The 18,812-nt window shown below is 37.1% G+C and overlaps 1 protein-coding gene across 1 annotated transcript in view; it reads left to right on the forward strand.

Moving 5' to 3' along the window:
* The first annotated feature begins 5,242 nt into the window (after nucleotides 1-5,242).
* LOC131029814 (uncharacterized) overlaps nucleotides 5,243-18,812 on the forward strand; it is an 80,674-nt gene continuing 67,104 nt past the window's right edge. Inside the window, exon 1 of the mRNA XM_057960472.2 lies at nucleotides 5,243-5,478. Coding sequence (XP_057816455.1) covers nucleotides 5,344-5,478 — 135 coding nt within the window. The 5' untranslated portion in view covers nucleotides 5,243-5,343. The remainder of the gene's footprint in view (nucleotides 5,479-18,812) is intronic.

Raw genomic sequence — 18,812 nt, forward strand, 5'->3', positions numbered from 1 at the left:
TGCACCGGGGAAGCATAGGAAATGCGTTTGACAATGCATGTTAACTGTTTGGCATAAGTTCCTCAAAGAATACCGAGATTATCAACAATGCACATAGGCGTCATCCCTCATAGTTACATGGTCTCAAGGCATGATAATGTGACAAGGTGTGTGAACTAAACGTTGTTTCCAGCAGAGCTGGTCTTTGATATCATTTTTTTTATGCTGCTGCAAATTGTGGGAAATGTGGAATGCACAGACAACGCACGTGAATAGTTTGACATAATTCCTCAAAGAAATGTGGTCTCATGAAGTGCAATGATTGCTGGATGTCTACCAAATGTAGACCGTGGGCATAGGGAGAGCGCGGACAACGCACGTGAACAGTTTGATAGGTGGATCAAATGGTATAGGTGCAGCCGCGGCTAGGAAATTTGTGGCAGAAGGTGCTTATGTGTACGTTGTTGACATCGATGAAGAGGGAGGGGTTAAAGTTTGTCAAGAGCTCGATGGGAATGCTTCATTTGTGAAGTGTGAAGTGGCAATAGAGACCCATGTGAAAGGGGTTGTAGATCGAGCAATGGAGGAGAAGGGGCATCTAGATATCATGATGAATAATGTAGGTATATTGCACGCTCATGGTAATTCCATCATACAGGTCTCTGTTGAGACTTGGGAAAGAGTGATAGCTGTGAATGTTACAAGAGCTATGTTAGGAATGAAGCATGCTGCAAGGGTCATGATTCCATGCAACTCTAGTTCCATACTCTTCAATTGCAGTGTTTTGGGACTGATGAAGACTGATAATGCCTCTCATGGTTACATGGCTTCCAAGAATGCTCTGTTGGGGTTTGATGAAGAATGGTGCAGTGGAGTTGGCAAAGGAAGGAATATGTGTGAATGCTGTGTCATCCTTTGGGATTGTGACAAAGATGATTGAGGAGTGGCTAATGTGTGGGGTGATTTGCGATGACAAGTATTTTTCCCAAGATGCTTGTTGAGATATGAAAGGTGACAATGAAAATGAAGGAAAGAGAATTAGCCATACCTAATGCAAGCTTTCCCATTATTATTCAAGAAGGCATTATGTTCATAGAAAGGAAAGGTGCTTAACAAATGCAGTTAGAATGTATGATTCGGGCATGTATTGGAAAAAGACATAATGGTCATCTTGACAAATCAAGTAACTTGCACTTTCTTTGGAAATATTGGTTTTAGGTTACCATTTTGGTAAAGGTGACTTTTTGTCACTCATTGTAACTAAAGGTTAGGAAGTTGACTTTTTCTGTGCATAAGTGTGTAAGTTACTAACTCTTTGAAATTCACGCAGAAAAGAGTTAGTTATTAACCCAGGATAGAGTTAGTTACTAAGGTGGTTATTCTGGGAAGCCTATAAATACAAGGCTATTGGTAATCTTAGGGGGGGGGAGACATTTTATAGAGGGGAAAACTCTGCTGGAATTCCAGGAGAAACTTGTAATGACATTTTGATTTGCACTATGTATAGAAAGGATTTTGGACTTGTATATTTCCAAAAGGATAATGAAGAATACGTCTTAGTTCGTATGTTCTAAATGTATTCATGTGTTATTATTGCTGATTTCTCATATGTCAAATTGGTAGTCTTTTTTATGCATATGTGATTTGTACAATTGATGTGATGATGCACACGCAACCTTTGGTATCTCAGTTTGAATGTGTCAAAGTATCTTATCTCTGCGTATGTTGAGATTTGTCATTCTTCTTTGTCGTCATCTCATGGCTAAGCATATTGTGTTACAAACTCCCCTCGTAATTTGTTGCGAATGTTGAGAAATCTCAGTTGATGGTCGTATGTCTATTGTTGGGGTTTCTATCTTTATTTCCTTTTAGTTCTATGTTTTCTCCTTTATGTACTTTCAGGTTAAAAGTACACGAAAATCCTAAACACCCCTATCATACGAGGGAGCTGCCCCTCTCAAACACAGAGGAAGATCGTGTTTCATAGAATGATCTCTCCAACTGTTGGAACATTTGTCACTGCTTATCGGGCAAACAGGGTCAGTTTCAGGTAAATGTACGCAGTGACAAATCTGTTTACCAACACACTTAATGCATGCAATTAATTGGAGGGTCAAAATATTATCATTGCAATCCTTTATTGATTATGTTTATAATGATTAACTTATGGTCATGTTGATCATAACTTCTCAAGTAGTTCCTTATTAGATACTCATGGTAATATCCTATGATTATTGAGGTAGAGCTATTTAATATTATGTTAGCTACCATAAGTAGTATAATATTAGCTACTATAAGTAGTATCCTACATCTACTCCTTATAGCACCTTATCTTTATCCCATTTTGTTTTAGTTTTTATGCTTTTTGTTTGTAGATAATTTAGCAGTTATGTTCATGCTTATTTTAGATGCTTTTGATAGATGTCACTAATTAGACATTTTTCCTCTTATGCTACCAATTTTTTAGGTGGAGCACTCATTTCAAGAAATCATGTACTAAGAAGTGACGTACACATCATTTGTTATGAGTTCCTATCATTTACTTTCAAACAAGCTACATTTTATGTAGGCAAAAAGATACATTTCACATAAAAGTTGGTAATGACATGGGGTTTGGACTTGGTCCTTAATTTATTCATTCCTACAACAAGATCAAATTCATAGTTTATAAAAAAGGACACAATTTAGTTGTGTGATTTGTGGAAATGTCACTCAATCTATCAAATTTAAATATAAAATCTTGTGTTGAGATGTTTCCTTTTATTTGATTGTTATGAGCTAAAATGAAGTGGAAATATTTGAAAGCGCGTTGGGGTGTTATATCTAATAACACATCCTAATTCATTAGAACATTTAGTGAACATTTATAGAACAACCAACATCTAGTAAGAAATATTTATTATTCAATGCATTATATTTAAAACACCGATATTTGCATAACATCTTAGACATACTACATGAACAATTACTATTTTTTAATCTTTGTGTTGAATCACTATCATTAGGGGTTTGACCAATCAAAGATATATTCTTGACCATTGAACAACTCTTAAGCACACAACCAAGTTTTTATATAGGTATATAAGTCAAAGTGAGCATGTTTTAGATTTGAGAATTATAAATGTTTCTATTTGCATTGTTAGATCAAGTTTGCACATAAGAATTGGATCCACACTTTTACAAGATCATTTACATACTTACAAAAGTGACCTAAAAAGTTAGAGGTAGACTTTATTGAATTTTATACGTTCAACTTCTATTATATTTAATTCTTTGGTGTAGCGGTGAGCCAAGTAAAGATATTTGGTGGGGTATGAATCATCATTAGAATAAGAGCTAAACTATTTATTTAGCTATTTCAAATTTGGAGTTACCTTAACGCTTAAGTTAGATATCCCTATAAATTATTCCTTGGAATTATTTCTACAACTATAAGAATCATCATTCTCATTCCTAGAGTGGGATGAATAGATCATTTTTACTAATCGATGATTGATATTTGTGCTTATTCAATTCATTTTCTCTAAGGATAATTTGTAAAATTGCTATTTCTCATTCATGGGATAATAGATAATAATATAAAATGAAGGAAAAGAAAAATGGTGACCTTCTCCAAAGGAATTTTGGAAATTAAATATGCATGGGAACTCTTCAATAAATTTTTTAAAGAAAGATTGATTTTTATTGTGTAAGAAAACTAACAATGAAGTAGAATGGAATAAAATAATATTATGGCTTACCTTGTTAAAGGATAAAGGGTGTAGAAAGTTACCAATTGAAGGGCATTCAATGAGCATAATTAGAGGTTTACAAAAACATATTTTCTGAATTGAAAACTTTGCTAGTTATTGAAAGAAGCAATAATCCTAAATAAGAATTTTTATTCAAGCTCCTTTGCTTGTCGCTTTTTTGACGGTGATGGGGCAATAGATATGCTTGCTAATAAAGGAATCAACTTGTTATCTTTGATGCCCCTTGTTACCTTTAAGATGTCAGAGTTGAATTCTTTAAAAGAGATCATTAATCAAGAAAAGTTGCCATAATCATCATTTTTAAATGTTGTTTGTACTCATTGATTGGTTGTCTCTCACAAAGTCAAGCATCAAATTTTTGGTTTGAGTCTTGGGTTAGATACTTATGTCAATTCAAGAGGAGTTATGTGTGATGCATTGATATCTATAACACTTTCTTTCTCTTCCCGTAGTAGATGAATATAGTTTTTTTTGTGGTGGATAGTGATTTGTGGTTGGTTGGTTTAAAAATAGTGAGGTTCATGGTTAGGTGTTTCTTGTTATTTCATGGTTGCTCATAACAAATTGGTTGGTGGTAACATGGATCCGTTCTAACGAGGTCCAATGATTAACCATTGACTATGAAATATTTTTTGGCTTGTACGTTTCATCTTTCTTAAAATGGTTCAAAGCATTTCAAGCAAGCAAAACATATCATGCATTGCCTACACTCTTTTACAATTATTATTACTTTTGTGATAAGTATGCACATGTATTTCCTTGTGAAGAAGTGAGGAGGTGGTTGGAGATTCTACTCCTCTCAAAAAATGTGATAGTAGCAAAGGAGGACTTGGAAGTTGCTATATAGGATGAAGGTATCAGGTAAGGCTAAGCAATTTTGGCAGGTGTTGGATTGGATGAGAAAGAATTAGTTATGATCAAGATTGAGCTATGTGAGGTAACTATGGACATTGATATTTTAATAACATTTTGTTGGGGCTTGTGTTCTATAGTAAAGTTTTTTCTAGTTTCTCACAATAAGGGTATGTTGGAGGTTTTTAGTGCTTATACCTTGCCTTAGCTTTTGATTGATCGGTTGTAGAGGGCCACCAAATGATCATAAATTATCCATGGAATTAAATTTGAGGGGTTTGGGTAGTTTGCAAAGAGTGCTAATATTAAGTAGTTTGCAAAGAGTGCTAATATTAAACAAAAGTCTATGGTTGTGGTGATTGATAGCTAGAATAGCCAGTGATGAAGGAGTTGAAAATGATGTAGGTGTTTCATAACTTCCTTAACAAGATTGTAGATTATTGAACTCATATTTTTTTTTGCTTTCAAATAACTCTTGATTGCAAATTTTTATTATTTTTGACCTACTACAACCTACACAAATTATTCATATATATATATATAATATAATTATAATATCTTTTATTAGTTTGTAGCCCTTTATTATTATTATCTAATTATATATTTATTTAAATAAATAAAAGATGTTATCTATTTCTCTTCACACTAGTTAAAAACAAATAGTTAGTAGTGAATTGTAGAAGCTAATGCCCCCTCCCCTCCCGAAAAACTAAAATGTAGAAGGTTCTCAAGGGCTAGTAGGGTGCGTCGAGCAGGAGTAATGGATTACAATATTGGTGCCATTAAGGTGTTTGCCCGTCAGTTGAAGAATGCTCGTCCCATTTCTCCATCAACATCAATAACAGGACCTGCCATGACGCTCGGCACTCTTCTATTTCAGCGAGTGTGGCTGCAGGTATCATCAATATTTCTTAGTACTTCATTTCTTATATTTCATGCTACTTCACGATAACTACACTTGATGAAAACCAATCATTATACCAAATTTGCTTAACTGGATTTCCCATATAGAAAACAGGAAGATTCAAGTTTGTACTGCTAAATTGAAACTTAATTAACTTGAAAAACTTAACTGAGAGTAGAAACACAAGTTCGCTGTCATAACTACCTTCATCTGCATTTTCATCACCATTCTCATTGGCTGGTTGAAGAAGTTGCAATTCTGCAGTTCCTTGGGCAAGGATATGGAGACTTTGAATCTGTTATTTGACTCAGCAAAGATTCTGGCAAATTAAAAAAATGTAAAGTTACACATAATTTCGAATGGTAAGTAGGAGATATTTTCCACAGCAAGTCAAATTAGGATAATATTATCAAGATTTAATTGTGTTGTTTTCGAGTGAAATTCATTGACCTATGCGTCATGAATAGTGTGGTTCACAAGAAGAGAATGAATGGTACACTTAGCATTCATTGTATCTAGGTGATGCTCATAGAGGTGAAGTATTAGACCTTCCTGGGAGATCACCCATCCTGGTACTACAACTCTTTTCAAATTCATATATGAATTTAAAATATAAATTTGATTTTCTAAAATTGAGATTTGAAATTTATATTTGTAAAAGAAAATAAACTTTCTTAGGGTGATTTGGGCTAAACCAATGGAATGCATACAAATAAGTTTAGATTATCTTGGGTCTAATAGGTGTATAGACCAGACCTGTGGATTAGGCTGTTTAGAATTGAATGCCAAGGTATGAAAGTAAACGGGGAGGAAGATAAATTACTTAGCTCAATGACCAAAGAATAAATGCTGTTTGGTGAAGAATTGGAACTTTGACTCTTTCTGCCCTAAAATATGCAATCTAGCTGTCAGTGAAATGCCTCCAATCCTGCGTTGAATCTGTGCTTTGTTTGGGTTGAAGTCCACATGTCTAGATCTAGTCTACAATTGCAGATTCATTTTTGTGTTGAGATTTGACCCATGCTCTGCTATTTGCCTGATTGATCTTTGTCTGCCCTGCTCTTTTTTGATATATGATGACAGGCAATATTTAGAAATACCTTTAAGTGATTGCTGTTGTGTCGCAACGGGACATGTTCTCTTAGCTCAACTCCTAGAAAACTTAGGCACAAGATTGAAAACAACAAGCAAGCCTCCTAGAATGATGTATGCAGATTTGTTACTCATTTTAGTGCACCATATTCAAGTATTTCACTATTGATTGCTCCTTTAATTCTCCATAGAGGATGAGAGAGGATGAATGACAAATGGGAGATGTGGAATGAATACAAATGAATGCCATTAAATTATAGTTCACATATTTGAACTTGTCATACCCTAAACTTTTTACTCTGCAAAAACTTGGCAACTTAAAAAAATACTTAAATTCCTTAAAAAAACTAATTTTATACCAAAGGGGTATAGTTTTGATCTGCATTATAGGTAGGGTTGACATTATAAGTTATAAATTGCAAATCTCAAAATATTTGTAAAAAATTGCTTATAAAACAAAAAAAATGTCTATAACGTTCGTAAAAGTTTCCGTTAATGTTAGTAAACATCTGTAAAACATATGTAAAAACATTGTGAGGACATCATGGGAGCTTGGGAAGTCTGCAAAAATGAAGGGTACACATGTGAAGGCTGAATTTTTTCAGTATTTTAGGCACGTCTTTTGCAGGAGTCCCTATGTTTTTTTCTGTATTTTTTGAGTCTTGGTGTTAAGACTTGTCAACTATGCATGCAAGTTTGGCACCAAAACTTGCCAAAAAAATATTGCCGAGTACTCTATGAGTTTGTAAACTATGCTTTAAATGCATGAACATATCATCAAATCACACGTGTGATAAGTTGGCCCAAGAAAAGAAAATATTAGGTGATAGCGAGTCAAAATATGAATTTGATTTTGTAAAGCTAGAGGTCAAGTCCGCAACTATGTGGTTAATCTCAGTGGAAATGACCCTGGGTGGGAGAATGGTCGTGGCTATGTGCATAATGGAATATTTAGGTATGTTTGGAGTCATAATTGTTGTTATAGATTGAAGATGTATTGGTATATGTGTAGATTTGGGTATGTGTATGGAATCTTGAGATGACGGATTTGAGCCTAGGTGGGAAAATAGTTGTGATTGTATGGGTAATGAATATGTGGGTATGCATGCAATCATAAATCATGATAAATAGAAAATGTATTAGTGTATGTGCAAATGTGGGTATATATAGAAAAATGTGTATGTTTGAGTAGGTGAAGGCTAAAAAAATGAGCTTAGCTTTACACAAGTTTGCACTATTTGTTGTTATGTACATGTAACAACACATTCCTTTAAAATGGGTACAAAACAAAATGAGAAATGGTTTAAGTATGCAAATTTTATTGTTACAATGCATCTCAAAGTATGTAGTGCTCACAAACATGCATTGTCATGACCCCATCCTAAATCAGAGGACACATCCTTGGGAAAATTGTCTTAAGACTTCATGATTTTCCTAGAAATGTGGGTGCAAGACAACGATCTACAACAGCATGGAAGCAGGGAATCTAACCAATAATAGAGTGGATTACAAATAATTAAGATCGAGTGAAGTTTAGATGGGTTAATCTCCAAAGAGGTGCGATCAGCTAGAGGTTAGTTAATGATGATAGCCTTTCTGACTAACAGAGGACAGGAAACAAAAGTGGTAAAGCATGACATAATAATGATAGGAAGTTCATAATTAAAATAGGGCTTTCGATTACAACCACATTGACAATAATTCAAAAGAAGCAGAATTGGAATCCTTATTCACTGTTACCCAAAGTTTGTTTTACAAAAGGAAATTGATCCTTCTAAGGATCGGGCTTTTATCTTTAGACAGATCCATTTTTGTTAATCTCTCACGGACTGCTCTGCTACATTTAGATCTGCACACTCCTTCCGTCGATCTCTCAAGGCTCTTCCTTCTTCTCTTCAATCAGCTTGCTGTACACCGATTCCACAAACCTGTCCTTTCCTTTTGTGATGGTTGAACCCCTCCATACTGCATTTCTCTCCCTTTTATCACCGGCTCTGTAACTGATCGGTTGTGCTTGGTCCCAGATTGGTTATGGTCGATTGAATAACTGTCAACCAACCCATTCAGGGACCAATAGTCTGCCTTCCTGCTAGCGTGGAGATACGAAGTCTGTTCCATGCCCCACCAAGGTTAAAATCACACTCATTATGGAGAGTGAGTGCAAACAAACTAAGAGAAACTAATCAACTTCAAACAAAAATAAAAATCTTGCTTAACATAACAAACAAACACACCAAAAAGATAAACCAAAATTTGAAAGAGCGATGCTCCTGCATCAGGCTCCCCTGCACAAAAGGATTTATGAGCTCCTGCTCATGAGTTCAGCAATAGAATGACCCAACTTGGCGATTTTTGGTTCAGTTAACCAAGAAACATCCTCCAAGGGATGATTTCTTCACTTTACCGGATACGGGAAATATTCTTGCTTGCGGGTCTTCTTCAATAGCTGTCTATCAAGAATGCATTCAATATCTAGCGGAGCTGTTTGGACCACATGTGGATCCTCATGAATGTTGGACTTTGCCTCTGCTGCATCTTCATCTTCAGCCAGCTTGGCAATTTTTGGTTCAGTTAACCAAGAAGCATCCTCCAAGGGATGATTTTTCCACTTTACCAGATATGGGAAATATTCTTGCTTGCAGGTCTTCTTCAACAACTGTCTATCAAGAATGCATTCAATATCTAGTGGAGCTATTTGGACCACTTGTGGATCCTCATGAATGTTGGAGTCTACCTCTGCTGCATCGTCATCTTCAACACCTTGGTAAGGATATAAATCTTCAACATTAAAAATAGGAGAAACTCCCATGCTTGAAGGAAGGGCAATCTCATACGCATTGGCAGAAAACTTTCTGAGGATTTTACAGGGACCAATCTTCTTCATTTTCAGTTTATTGTAATCACCCGTAGGAAATCTCTCCTTCCTAAGGTGAGCCAACACAAGATCACCTACCTGCAAAATGCATCTCTCTCTGCTTCTTGTCAACATACTGTTTGTAGTGCTGATTGTCTTTCTCTATGTTCATTTTAACCTCCTCATGAAGGTCATGAATGACTTTAGGAAAGTCTTCCCCATCTACACTTCTCTTCTCATTATCACCAAGATTTTTAAGTTTAAAGACACCCCTTGGATGCACACCATATAAAATGATTGAAACCGGTATTCCTATTTGTGGAATCATTATAGGCTAACTCAGCTTGTGCTAATGCCAAACCCCAATTTCCAGGTGTATTCCCAACAAGGAACCTCAACATATTTTCCAAAGTCCTACTAACCACCTCAGTTTGGCCATCTGTTTGGGGGCGATAGGCTGAACTAAAACTAAGCCGTGTTCCCAACTCTTCCCAAGAGTCCTCCAAAAATGTCCCACAAACTTGGTGTCTCAGATATGATACTTCTTGGAATACCATGCAATCTTACCACTTCCTTGAAAAACAAGTTAGGAATATTGATAGCATCACTAGTCCTCTTACATGGAATGAAATGATCCGTTTTAGAGAACCTATCCACAACTATGGATATAGAATCATTGCCCCTTTGAGTTTGAGGCAAACCCAAAACAAAATCCCACGGTCTAGATGGAATTGGTAATGGCTGATACAAACCAGTATTTTGGCTCCTTCCTTTTGCATGTTGACAAATTCTACATCTTTCTACATACTTCCTGACATCTGTTTGCATCTTTGGCCAATAGTAATGGGTGCTCAACTGCAAATAAGTTTTATCTTGCCCAAAATGTCCAGCTAGGCTGCCATAGTGCTTCTCCTTCAGTAAATTGTCTCTCATGGATCCTCTAGGTATGCACAGTTTGGTTCCTTTGAACAACAACCCTTTCTAGAGCATAAAATCAGTTCAAGAACCTCTATCACGGGTGATAGGACTGCTGCACACTTCATATGCTTCTCTGAAATCTGTATCATCTACATACAACTCTTTCAAACTATCAAATCCCAGGCTATCAGCCTGAATTTCATGAAACAACAAGTTACTTGTACTTAAAGCATTAGCAACCTTATTTGTTTGTCCACTCTTATGCTTCAATACAAAATTCAAGATTTGAAGATACTCTACCCTTATAGCATGCCTTCGATTTAATTTATGTTGGCTGTTTATAAACTACAAATCATGATTATCTGTTTAAACAATGAACTCCTTAGGAAGCAAGTAATGCCTCCATTTCTTCAATGCTTGAACCAATGAATAAAACTCAAGATCATAGGCAAAATATTTCTTCTTAGCATCATTCAATTCTCCACTAAAATATGCCATTGCTTTATTTTTATGACTAAGAACAGCTCCTATTGCCAATCCACTAGCATCATACTCAACTTGAAATACTTTATTGAAATCGGGCAACGTAAGTATAGGCTGCTCACTCACCTTTTGTTTAAGAAATCTGAAACTTCTTTCAGCCTCCAATGTCCATTCAAATTGCTTCTTTAGACCCCTTAATTGTTTCAAGCATTGGTGCAACTACATGATTGAAATTGTTAAGGAACTTCTTGTAGAAACTAGCAAGACCATGAAAACTTCGTACCTATAATGCACACTTTGGTGTTGTCCAATCAATAATGGTCCGAACTTTTTCCTTGTCCATCTTCAATCCATCCTTGGACACTACAAAGCCCAAATAGATCAACTTGGTCTGCCAAAACACACATTTCTTCAAATTAATCTGCAATTTCTCCTAATACAAACTTGCCATCACCATCCTCAAATGCTTTTCCTTTGACGTGCTAAACACCAAGATATCATCAAGATACAGTGTACACAATGACAAACTTTCCTAAGAATGGTTTTAAAACCTCATTCATAAATCTCAAGAAAGTTCTAGGGCATTAGAAAGTCCAAAGGGCATAGCCAGCCATTCATAGAGTCCATCATTAGTTTTAAATGCTGTTTTCCACTCATCTCCAATTCTTATCCTAATATATGATAACCATTTTTCAGATCTATCTAAAATACATTGACCCACTCAAACAATTCATCAATTCTTCAATTCTTGGAATTGGAGATCTATATCTAATAGTTATTTTATTAATGTCCCTAGAGTTTGTACCTATTCTCCATTCACCACCTTTCTTAGGAACTAGAACTGTAGGCACAAAACAAGGGCTACAACTCTCCCTCATCAACCCCTTTTTGAGCAATTCTTCTACTTGCTTTCTAATCTCCCCATTCTCCTTGGGAGTCAATCTATATGCAGCCTTGTTTGGAAGGCTAGTCCCTTGAATCAAATCCATATGATGGCTAATGCTCCTCATAGGAGGCAACTCATCAGGCAACTTTGCTGTAACAATGTCTTTATGCTCCTCTAGGATTTCTTATAGCTCCTGAAGCAATTCATCCAACTTTGCTGATGTAAGAACAACCTCGGGCTTGAACACCAAAGCATATCCCTTCTTGTCATCCTTCATGGTGTGTAAAAACTTCTTCCCACTCACCAACATTATTGTATTGCTGCTGCTACTACTGCTGTCTCCTTCTTGTTCTTGCATAGGCAACAAGGTATGCTTGATACCGTCCTCCTCAAAAGTGTAGGTGTTATCTCTTCCATTATGTATCTCCTTGTCAAATTGCCAAGGTCTACCAAGCAAAACACACACACATCCATGGGCATAACATCACTTAACACACTATCCTTATAACTACCAATCTGAAATTCAACAAGAGCTTGTTCATCTACCAATAATTGATGCCCTTTCTGTAGCCAAGAAACTCTATAAGGAGAAGGATGTTTAGCTTTCTTAAGGCCTAACTTATCTACCATCTCTATAACCACAAGATTATACATACTACCACTGTCAATGATTAATTTGTAGCACTTACCTTTTGCCTTACACTTGGTTTTAAATAGAGCTCTTCTTTGAACTGGTTCTTGACTCTCCTTGGGTGTCTTCAACAACACTCTTTTAAACAGCAACGACTCTCTCGATTCCGATTCTTCTTTATGATGGACAAGTGACCCCACACTCTATTGGTTTGCTTGCACTATTTGATTGCTCTTTTCAAACTTTGTATGCCCTCCTTGTGAAGATTCTGGACATTCCCAACTTTTGTGGCCAGCATATTGCTTACATTTAAAACATTTACCGGCAAATCCTTTGCCCCTTCCCTGAAAACCACCTCTTACATATGATCTTCTTCCCTTATTTTGATAGCCTCCTCTTTTAGTATTGGCTTTCCCACTGGAGCTAACAGCCCCTTCTTCTTGATGATGTTGCTGTCCTCTCCCTCTAAATCCTCTTCCTCTCTTTTTTTCCTGCTGGTTTTGCTTCCTCAATAATTTTTCTTCTGCCTTGATGCTCAAATTGGTAAGCCTCTTCAAGAGTTCTAGCAGATAAAAAGACTCAACTCATCCTGCAAATAATACTTTAACCCGTTCAAATACCTTGCTACTTTCTCCATGTCCTCTTCCCTATGTCCTGACCAAATCACCAACTTATAAAACTCTTTGGTATAATCTTTTACCTACATATCCTTTTGTTTAAGGTTCTGCAATCTTTTGAAAAGATTAGTTTGATAGTCTCTCGGAAGGAACTTAGCCTTTAACTTTGCAACCATTTGATCCCAAGAAGTAATTTTCTCCTTATTCTTCTTCCGCCTCTTTGATTGAACATGATCGCACCACAAAGCAGTACAAGCAAACTTGACCTTCCTTTCTTTTGCAACTCCTTCATATTCAAAATATTTGTCAAGGTCATTGATCCAATCAATGAGTTCTTCGCCAGTCAAACTTCCAAAATATGTAGGGACCTCAATTGTTGGTTTGGCTCCCACATTTAATACTGTTTTCAACAATCTCTCTTCAAACCCCTTTGGTTATGCCAAAACATCTTCATTAGCAGCTTGAGGTTCCTCTTCATTTTCAACCTCACTAATCATCGAGTTCTACTCCTTTTTGTTGGGCTTGTTCCATGGCATCCATCCTTGCTGCCAGGTTTTGCAACATCTCCAGAACTCCTTCATGTCCTCTTCGGCTTCCTCCTCTAACACCTCCTCTTCTCATTCTTCTTGGTGGCATTTTGCCCACACCTCAGTCACCAATCACAACCTGGTTTTGCTTCCTCAATAATTTCTCTTCTGCCTTGATGGCGAATTGGTAAGCCTCTTCAAGAGTTCTAGCGGATAAAAAGACTCAACTCATCCTGCAAATAATACTTTAACCCGTTCAAATACCTTGCTACTTTCTCCATGTCCTCTTCCCTATGTCCTGACCAAATCACCAACTTATAAAACTCTTTGGTATAATCTTTTACCTACATATCCTTTTGTTTAAGGTTCTGCAATCTTTTGAAAAGATTAGTTTGATAGTCTTTCGGAAGGAACTTAGCCTTTAACTTTGTAACCATTTGATCCCAAGAAGTAATTTTCTCCTTATTCTTCTTCCGCCTCTTTGATTGAACATGATCGCACCACAAAGTAGTGTGGCCTTTGAGTTTGGTACAAGCAAACGTGACCTTCCTTTCTTTTGCAACTCCTTCATATTCAAAATATTTGTCAAGGTCATTGATCCAATCAACGAGTTCTTCGCCATTCAAACTTCCAAAATATGTAGGGACCTCAATTTTTGGTTTGGCTCCCACATTTAATACTGTTTTCAACATTCTCTCTTCAAACCCCTTTGGTTCTGCCAAAACATCTTCACTAGCAGCTTGAGGTTCCTCTTCATTTTCAACCTCACTAATCATCGAGTTCTACTCCTTTTTGTTGGGCTTGTTCCATGGCATCCATCCTTGCTGCCAGGTTTTGCAACATCTCCAGAACTCCTTCATGTCTTCTTCGGCTTCCTCCTCTAACACCTCCTCTTCTCATTCTTCTTGGTGGCATTTTGCCCACACCTCATTCACCAATCACAACCTGGTTTTGCTTCCTCAATAATTTCTCTTCTGCCTTGATGGCAAATTGGTAAGCCTCTTCAAGAGTTCTAGGGAATAAAAAGACTTAACTCATCCTGCAAATAATACTTCAACCCGTTCAAATACCTTGCTACTTTCTCCATGTCCTCTTCCCTATGTCCTGACCAAATCACCAACTTATAAAACTCTTTGGTATAATCTTTTACTGACATATCCTTTTGTTTAAGGTTCTGCAATCTTTTGAAAAGATTAGTTTGATAGTCTCCCGGAGGGAACTTAGCCTTTAACTTTGCAACCATTCGTTCCCAAGAAGTAATTTTCTCCTTATTCTTCTTCCGCCTCTTTGATTGAACATAATTGCACCACATAGTGCGGCCTTTGAGTCTGGTACAAGCAAACTTGACCTTCCTTTCTTTTGCAACTCCTTCATATTCAAAATATTTGTCAAGGTCATTGATCCAATCAACAAGTTCTTCGCCATTCAAACTTCCAGAATATGTAGGGACCTCAATTTTTGGTTTGGATCCCACATTTAATACTGTTCTCAACATTCTCTCTTCAAACCCCTCTGGTTTTGCCAAAACATCTTCATTAGCAGCCTGAGGTTCCTCTTCATTTTCAATCTCACTAATCATCGAGTGCTACTCCTCTTTGTTGGGCTTGTTCCATGGCGTCCATCCTTGCTGCCAGGTTTTGCAACATCTCCAGAACTCCTTCATGTCCTCTTTGGCCTCCTCCTTTAACACCTCTTCTCATTCTTCTCGGTGGCATTCTGCCCACACCTCAGTGACCAATCACAATTTGGCTCTGATACCAATATGTTGACAGCCTTTCTGACTAACAAAGGACAAGAAACAGAAGTGGCAAAGCGTGACAAAATAATGATAGGAAGTTCAGAATTAAAAGAGGGCTTTCGATTACAATCGCATTGACAGCAATTCAGAAGAATTAGAATTAGAATCCTTATTCACTTTTACCCAAAGTTTGTTTTACAAAAGGAAATCGATCCTTCTAAGGATCGGGCTTTTATCTTTAGATAGATCCGTTTTTGTTAATCTCCCACAGACTGTTGTTCTACATTTCGATCTGCACACTCCTACCATCGACCCATCAAGGCTCCGCTTTCTTCTTCTCTTCAATTGGCTTGTTGTATGCCAATTCCACAAACCCGTCCTTTCCTTCTATGATGGTCGAACCCCTCCATACTGCATTCCTCTCCCTTTTATCATCGGCTTTGTAATTGATCAGTTGTGCTTGGTCCCAAATTGGTTATGGTCGGTCTATAACTGTCGGCTAACCCATTCAGGAACCAACAGTCTGCCTTCCGGCCCGTGTGGAGATAGGAAGTCTGTTTCGTTGTAATTTCCTCACTTTGAAATAGAATTTAATAATGAATAATTATAATAAAATTAAAATATTAAAAATTAAATTGCAATATAAAAGAATTTAAAAGTTAATGAATGGTCAAAAGACATAAAATGAAAAGTTGTGTCTCCCTCAAACATGAGATATAAAAGGGAGAAGAGAACCTCATTTGAGGGGGGATAATTTGGAATGAGAAGTGTAGATTTGATCTAAATAAGAAGTGCAGATTTGATTGTGAAAAGTTGTGTTCCTTTTACAACAGAGCATAGTTCAAAAACTTGGACTGGGCAAAAACTTAGTATATCCAAATTTGATTCGGACTTGGTGACTTGACTAAAACTTGGCAACTTACAAAAATACTTAAATTCCAAAAATTTGGCACGCACAAGTTTCTCCTACAGATTCACTGAGTACTTGCTGTGAGTCGCTCTGTAAACTTGCTGGAAACTCATGAGTTTGAGGTTGAATTTGGCAAAGAAAATTACTCACAAGTATTTGATGAGTTTTAAAAACTATGCAATAGAGTACAACATCAACTTAGAGATGCATCAGAATCCTAAAAACACTAATCGGTTGGTAAACTGTGGTCATGATTGACACAAACCCTAATTAGCATTGTGAGATTTTGCCAAGATCAAGAGCTCAATGAAAAGTACAAAATAGAGAGACAAAATATAGGACAAGAATAAACTGTATTCTCATCAATAGATAAATGATCAAAAGATCAATAGTTGTTCCATACAATGAATATGAGCCTGCATATATAGGCAAAGCTATATGGATATGTGAGCACACAAACATGACATGTGGCTCAATAAGAAACAAGGGTAGGTAAGAAATAGGTGTGGTAGGTAGGAGAAACAATATAATATTCCACATGAGGTCGATCACCCACTGAAGGTGGAATTATCACTCCACAATAAGTGGATATGATAGAGTAGTAACAAGATCACACAATAAATGGTGGAAATTCTCCTACACACACTATCCCAATGTGGCACAAACACCCAAGTGACTCATACCCAAACTACTATGAAATGCATTATCTTAAGTAAACTTAAGTAAGGTGTAATAATATCCAACATGAATAATTAATTACACCAACACCCCCCCTTAAGTGCAACTGCACTTAAGGGAATGCACTTAAGTCTACAATGCAACTAAGCAATGCAAGATGGGTCTCGGCTACGAGGCTATGTTAGGTACCCATGTACAAATGCAAATGCAAAACAAACTAATGCAATGAAATCTCTCACAAAGCGGGGAAAGAGAGAAAAACCCGATGGGAAAAAACCCTCCCCCAAAAGAGAGATGAAAACTAGATACAAAGAACTCTCATAGAAGTATGTGAAGGACAAAACCCCATGTGAGGAAAAAGTCCCCCCCATATGAGAGAAGAAGAGAAGCTAGGTAGCCCCCCCTTAATGTAGAATCTGCACCAATGGTAGAAGCTCGAGAATGAATGAAGAAACTGCTCCATGAACATCGAACAACATTCCTCCCCTTAGGAAGAAACAAAACCAAAGGTGTATCCATGAAGTCTCCCCAATCATGAAGGGAAGATGTAGGAAAAAAACTCATGATGAATGAAGTCTCTAAAAACTGCTTAAGTGTCCCCATGTCGATGCTGAAAAATACCCCCTCCAAAGGTGGTAAACTGCGCCACACTGCTGAAAAAGGCACTCCAAGATCTAGTGGAGATGAATGTAGAACAAGTCCCAAAGACTCACATGTCTCCTCTAAACATAAAGAGACCTCCTCCAACTGCTGTACATAAGAATCCACAATCATATCAACCTCAAAAGAATGATCATGTAGAGAATGAACAAGAGGGTCAGAGTGTGCCCTCGCAACAATCGAAGAAGGATCATCTTTTTCAAAGAGAAGATGAATATCATCAATGATGTCTCCCAAATCTGCAATGTAGGACTCCACAAACAAACCTGCAATGTCTGTCAAGTAGTCATCCCAAGAAACTGAAGCTAGAAAACAAGATATATCCTGCTGCACTGAATCACAATAAGGCAAAACTGTCGTACTATCCGCATCATTAGGTGGAATAGGTGATGTGATATCAATAGGAGGAGATGAAACACAAGGATCAAGAACGGGGTCACATGTGAGAATCCCCAAGTTCAAGTACCCAAAGTTCTCAAAATCTGAATCATCATATGTAGATTCATCATGTGAAGAATCATCCTCATCAACAAAATCTGAAAAGGAGTATAACCGAGATGCATGATCAACCACCCCAGTCGCAATGATAGTCTCTAATGAAAATTGACTCAGTTGTGAACTCCACAATCCTCTTAGTTGCGCCATGTGTGATTTGATAGATGGAAAGAAGATTGTTTGTCAAGTGGGGTACACACAACACATCATTGAAGGAGTTATCCCCAATAGCAATAGTTCCTTTCCCAATTACATCCTTGTATGTATGATTGCCCATCAAAATTTGCGGCATGGTGCAAGGCTCAAATGAAGTGAACATAGACTGAGAAGACGCCATATGATGAGAAGCCCCTGAATCTAGAAGCCATCTCCTTGAATCATGACTTGTAGTAGCACAAAGAGCTTTTCCTTTTTTTGTCCCAAAAGAGTGAGTCTTCCCACTTGTTGAAGCCATGAATGCTTGTCCTTTCCCCTTTGAATGTGAGGAAGTCGAAGTTGATGAATCCTCCTTGTAGGCTTTAGGCAAATCAATGTTGTGCTTTTTGAGGATATGTGTGAGCTCATCAATCTTCTTAGAATGGCAACGACACTCCTCATGACCAACCTTTTTACAATAGGCACAAGTAGGTCTCTCCCTCTCTGGTGAATTGTCCCTCTTGGAAGAGGATGAATCTCCTTGTTGTGGAGAAGGTGGTGCTTTTTCCTTAGGCTTTGATTGCCATTTCTTCTTGTTTGAGTTTTCCTTTCCTTGATTTCCTTTGTTCCCTTGATTTGCCACTAATGCTTGAGACTTAGAAGTCTTAAGAATGCCCATGCTTATCAACTTAGTTTGTTCC

The sequence above is a fragment of the Cryptomeria japonica genome, chromosome 9 (genome assembly GCF_030272615.1).
Source record: "Cryptomeria japonica chromosome 9, Sugi_1.0, whole genome shotgun sequence".
NCBI classification, from domain to species: domain Eukaryota; kingdom Viridiplantae; phylum Streptophyta; class Pinopsida; order Cupressales; family Cupressaceae; genus Cryptomeria; species Cryptomeria japonica.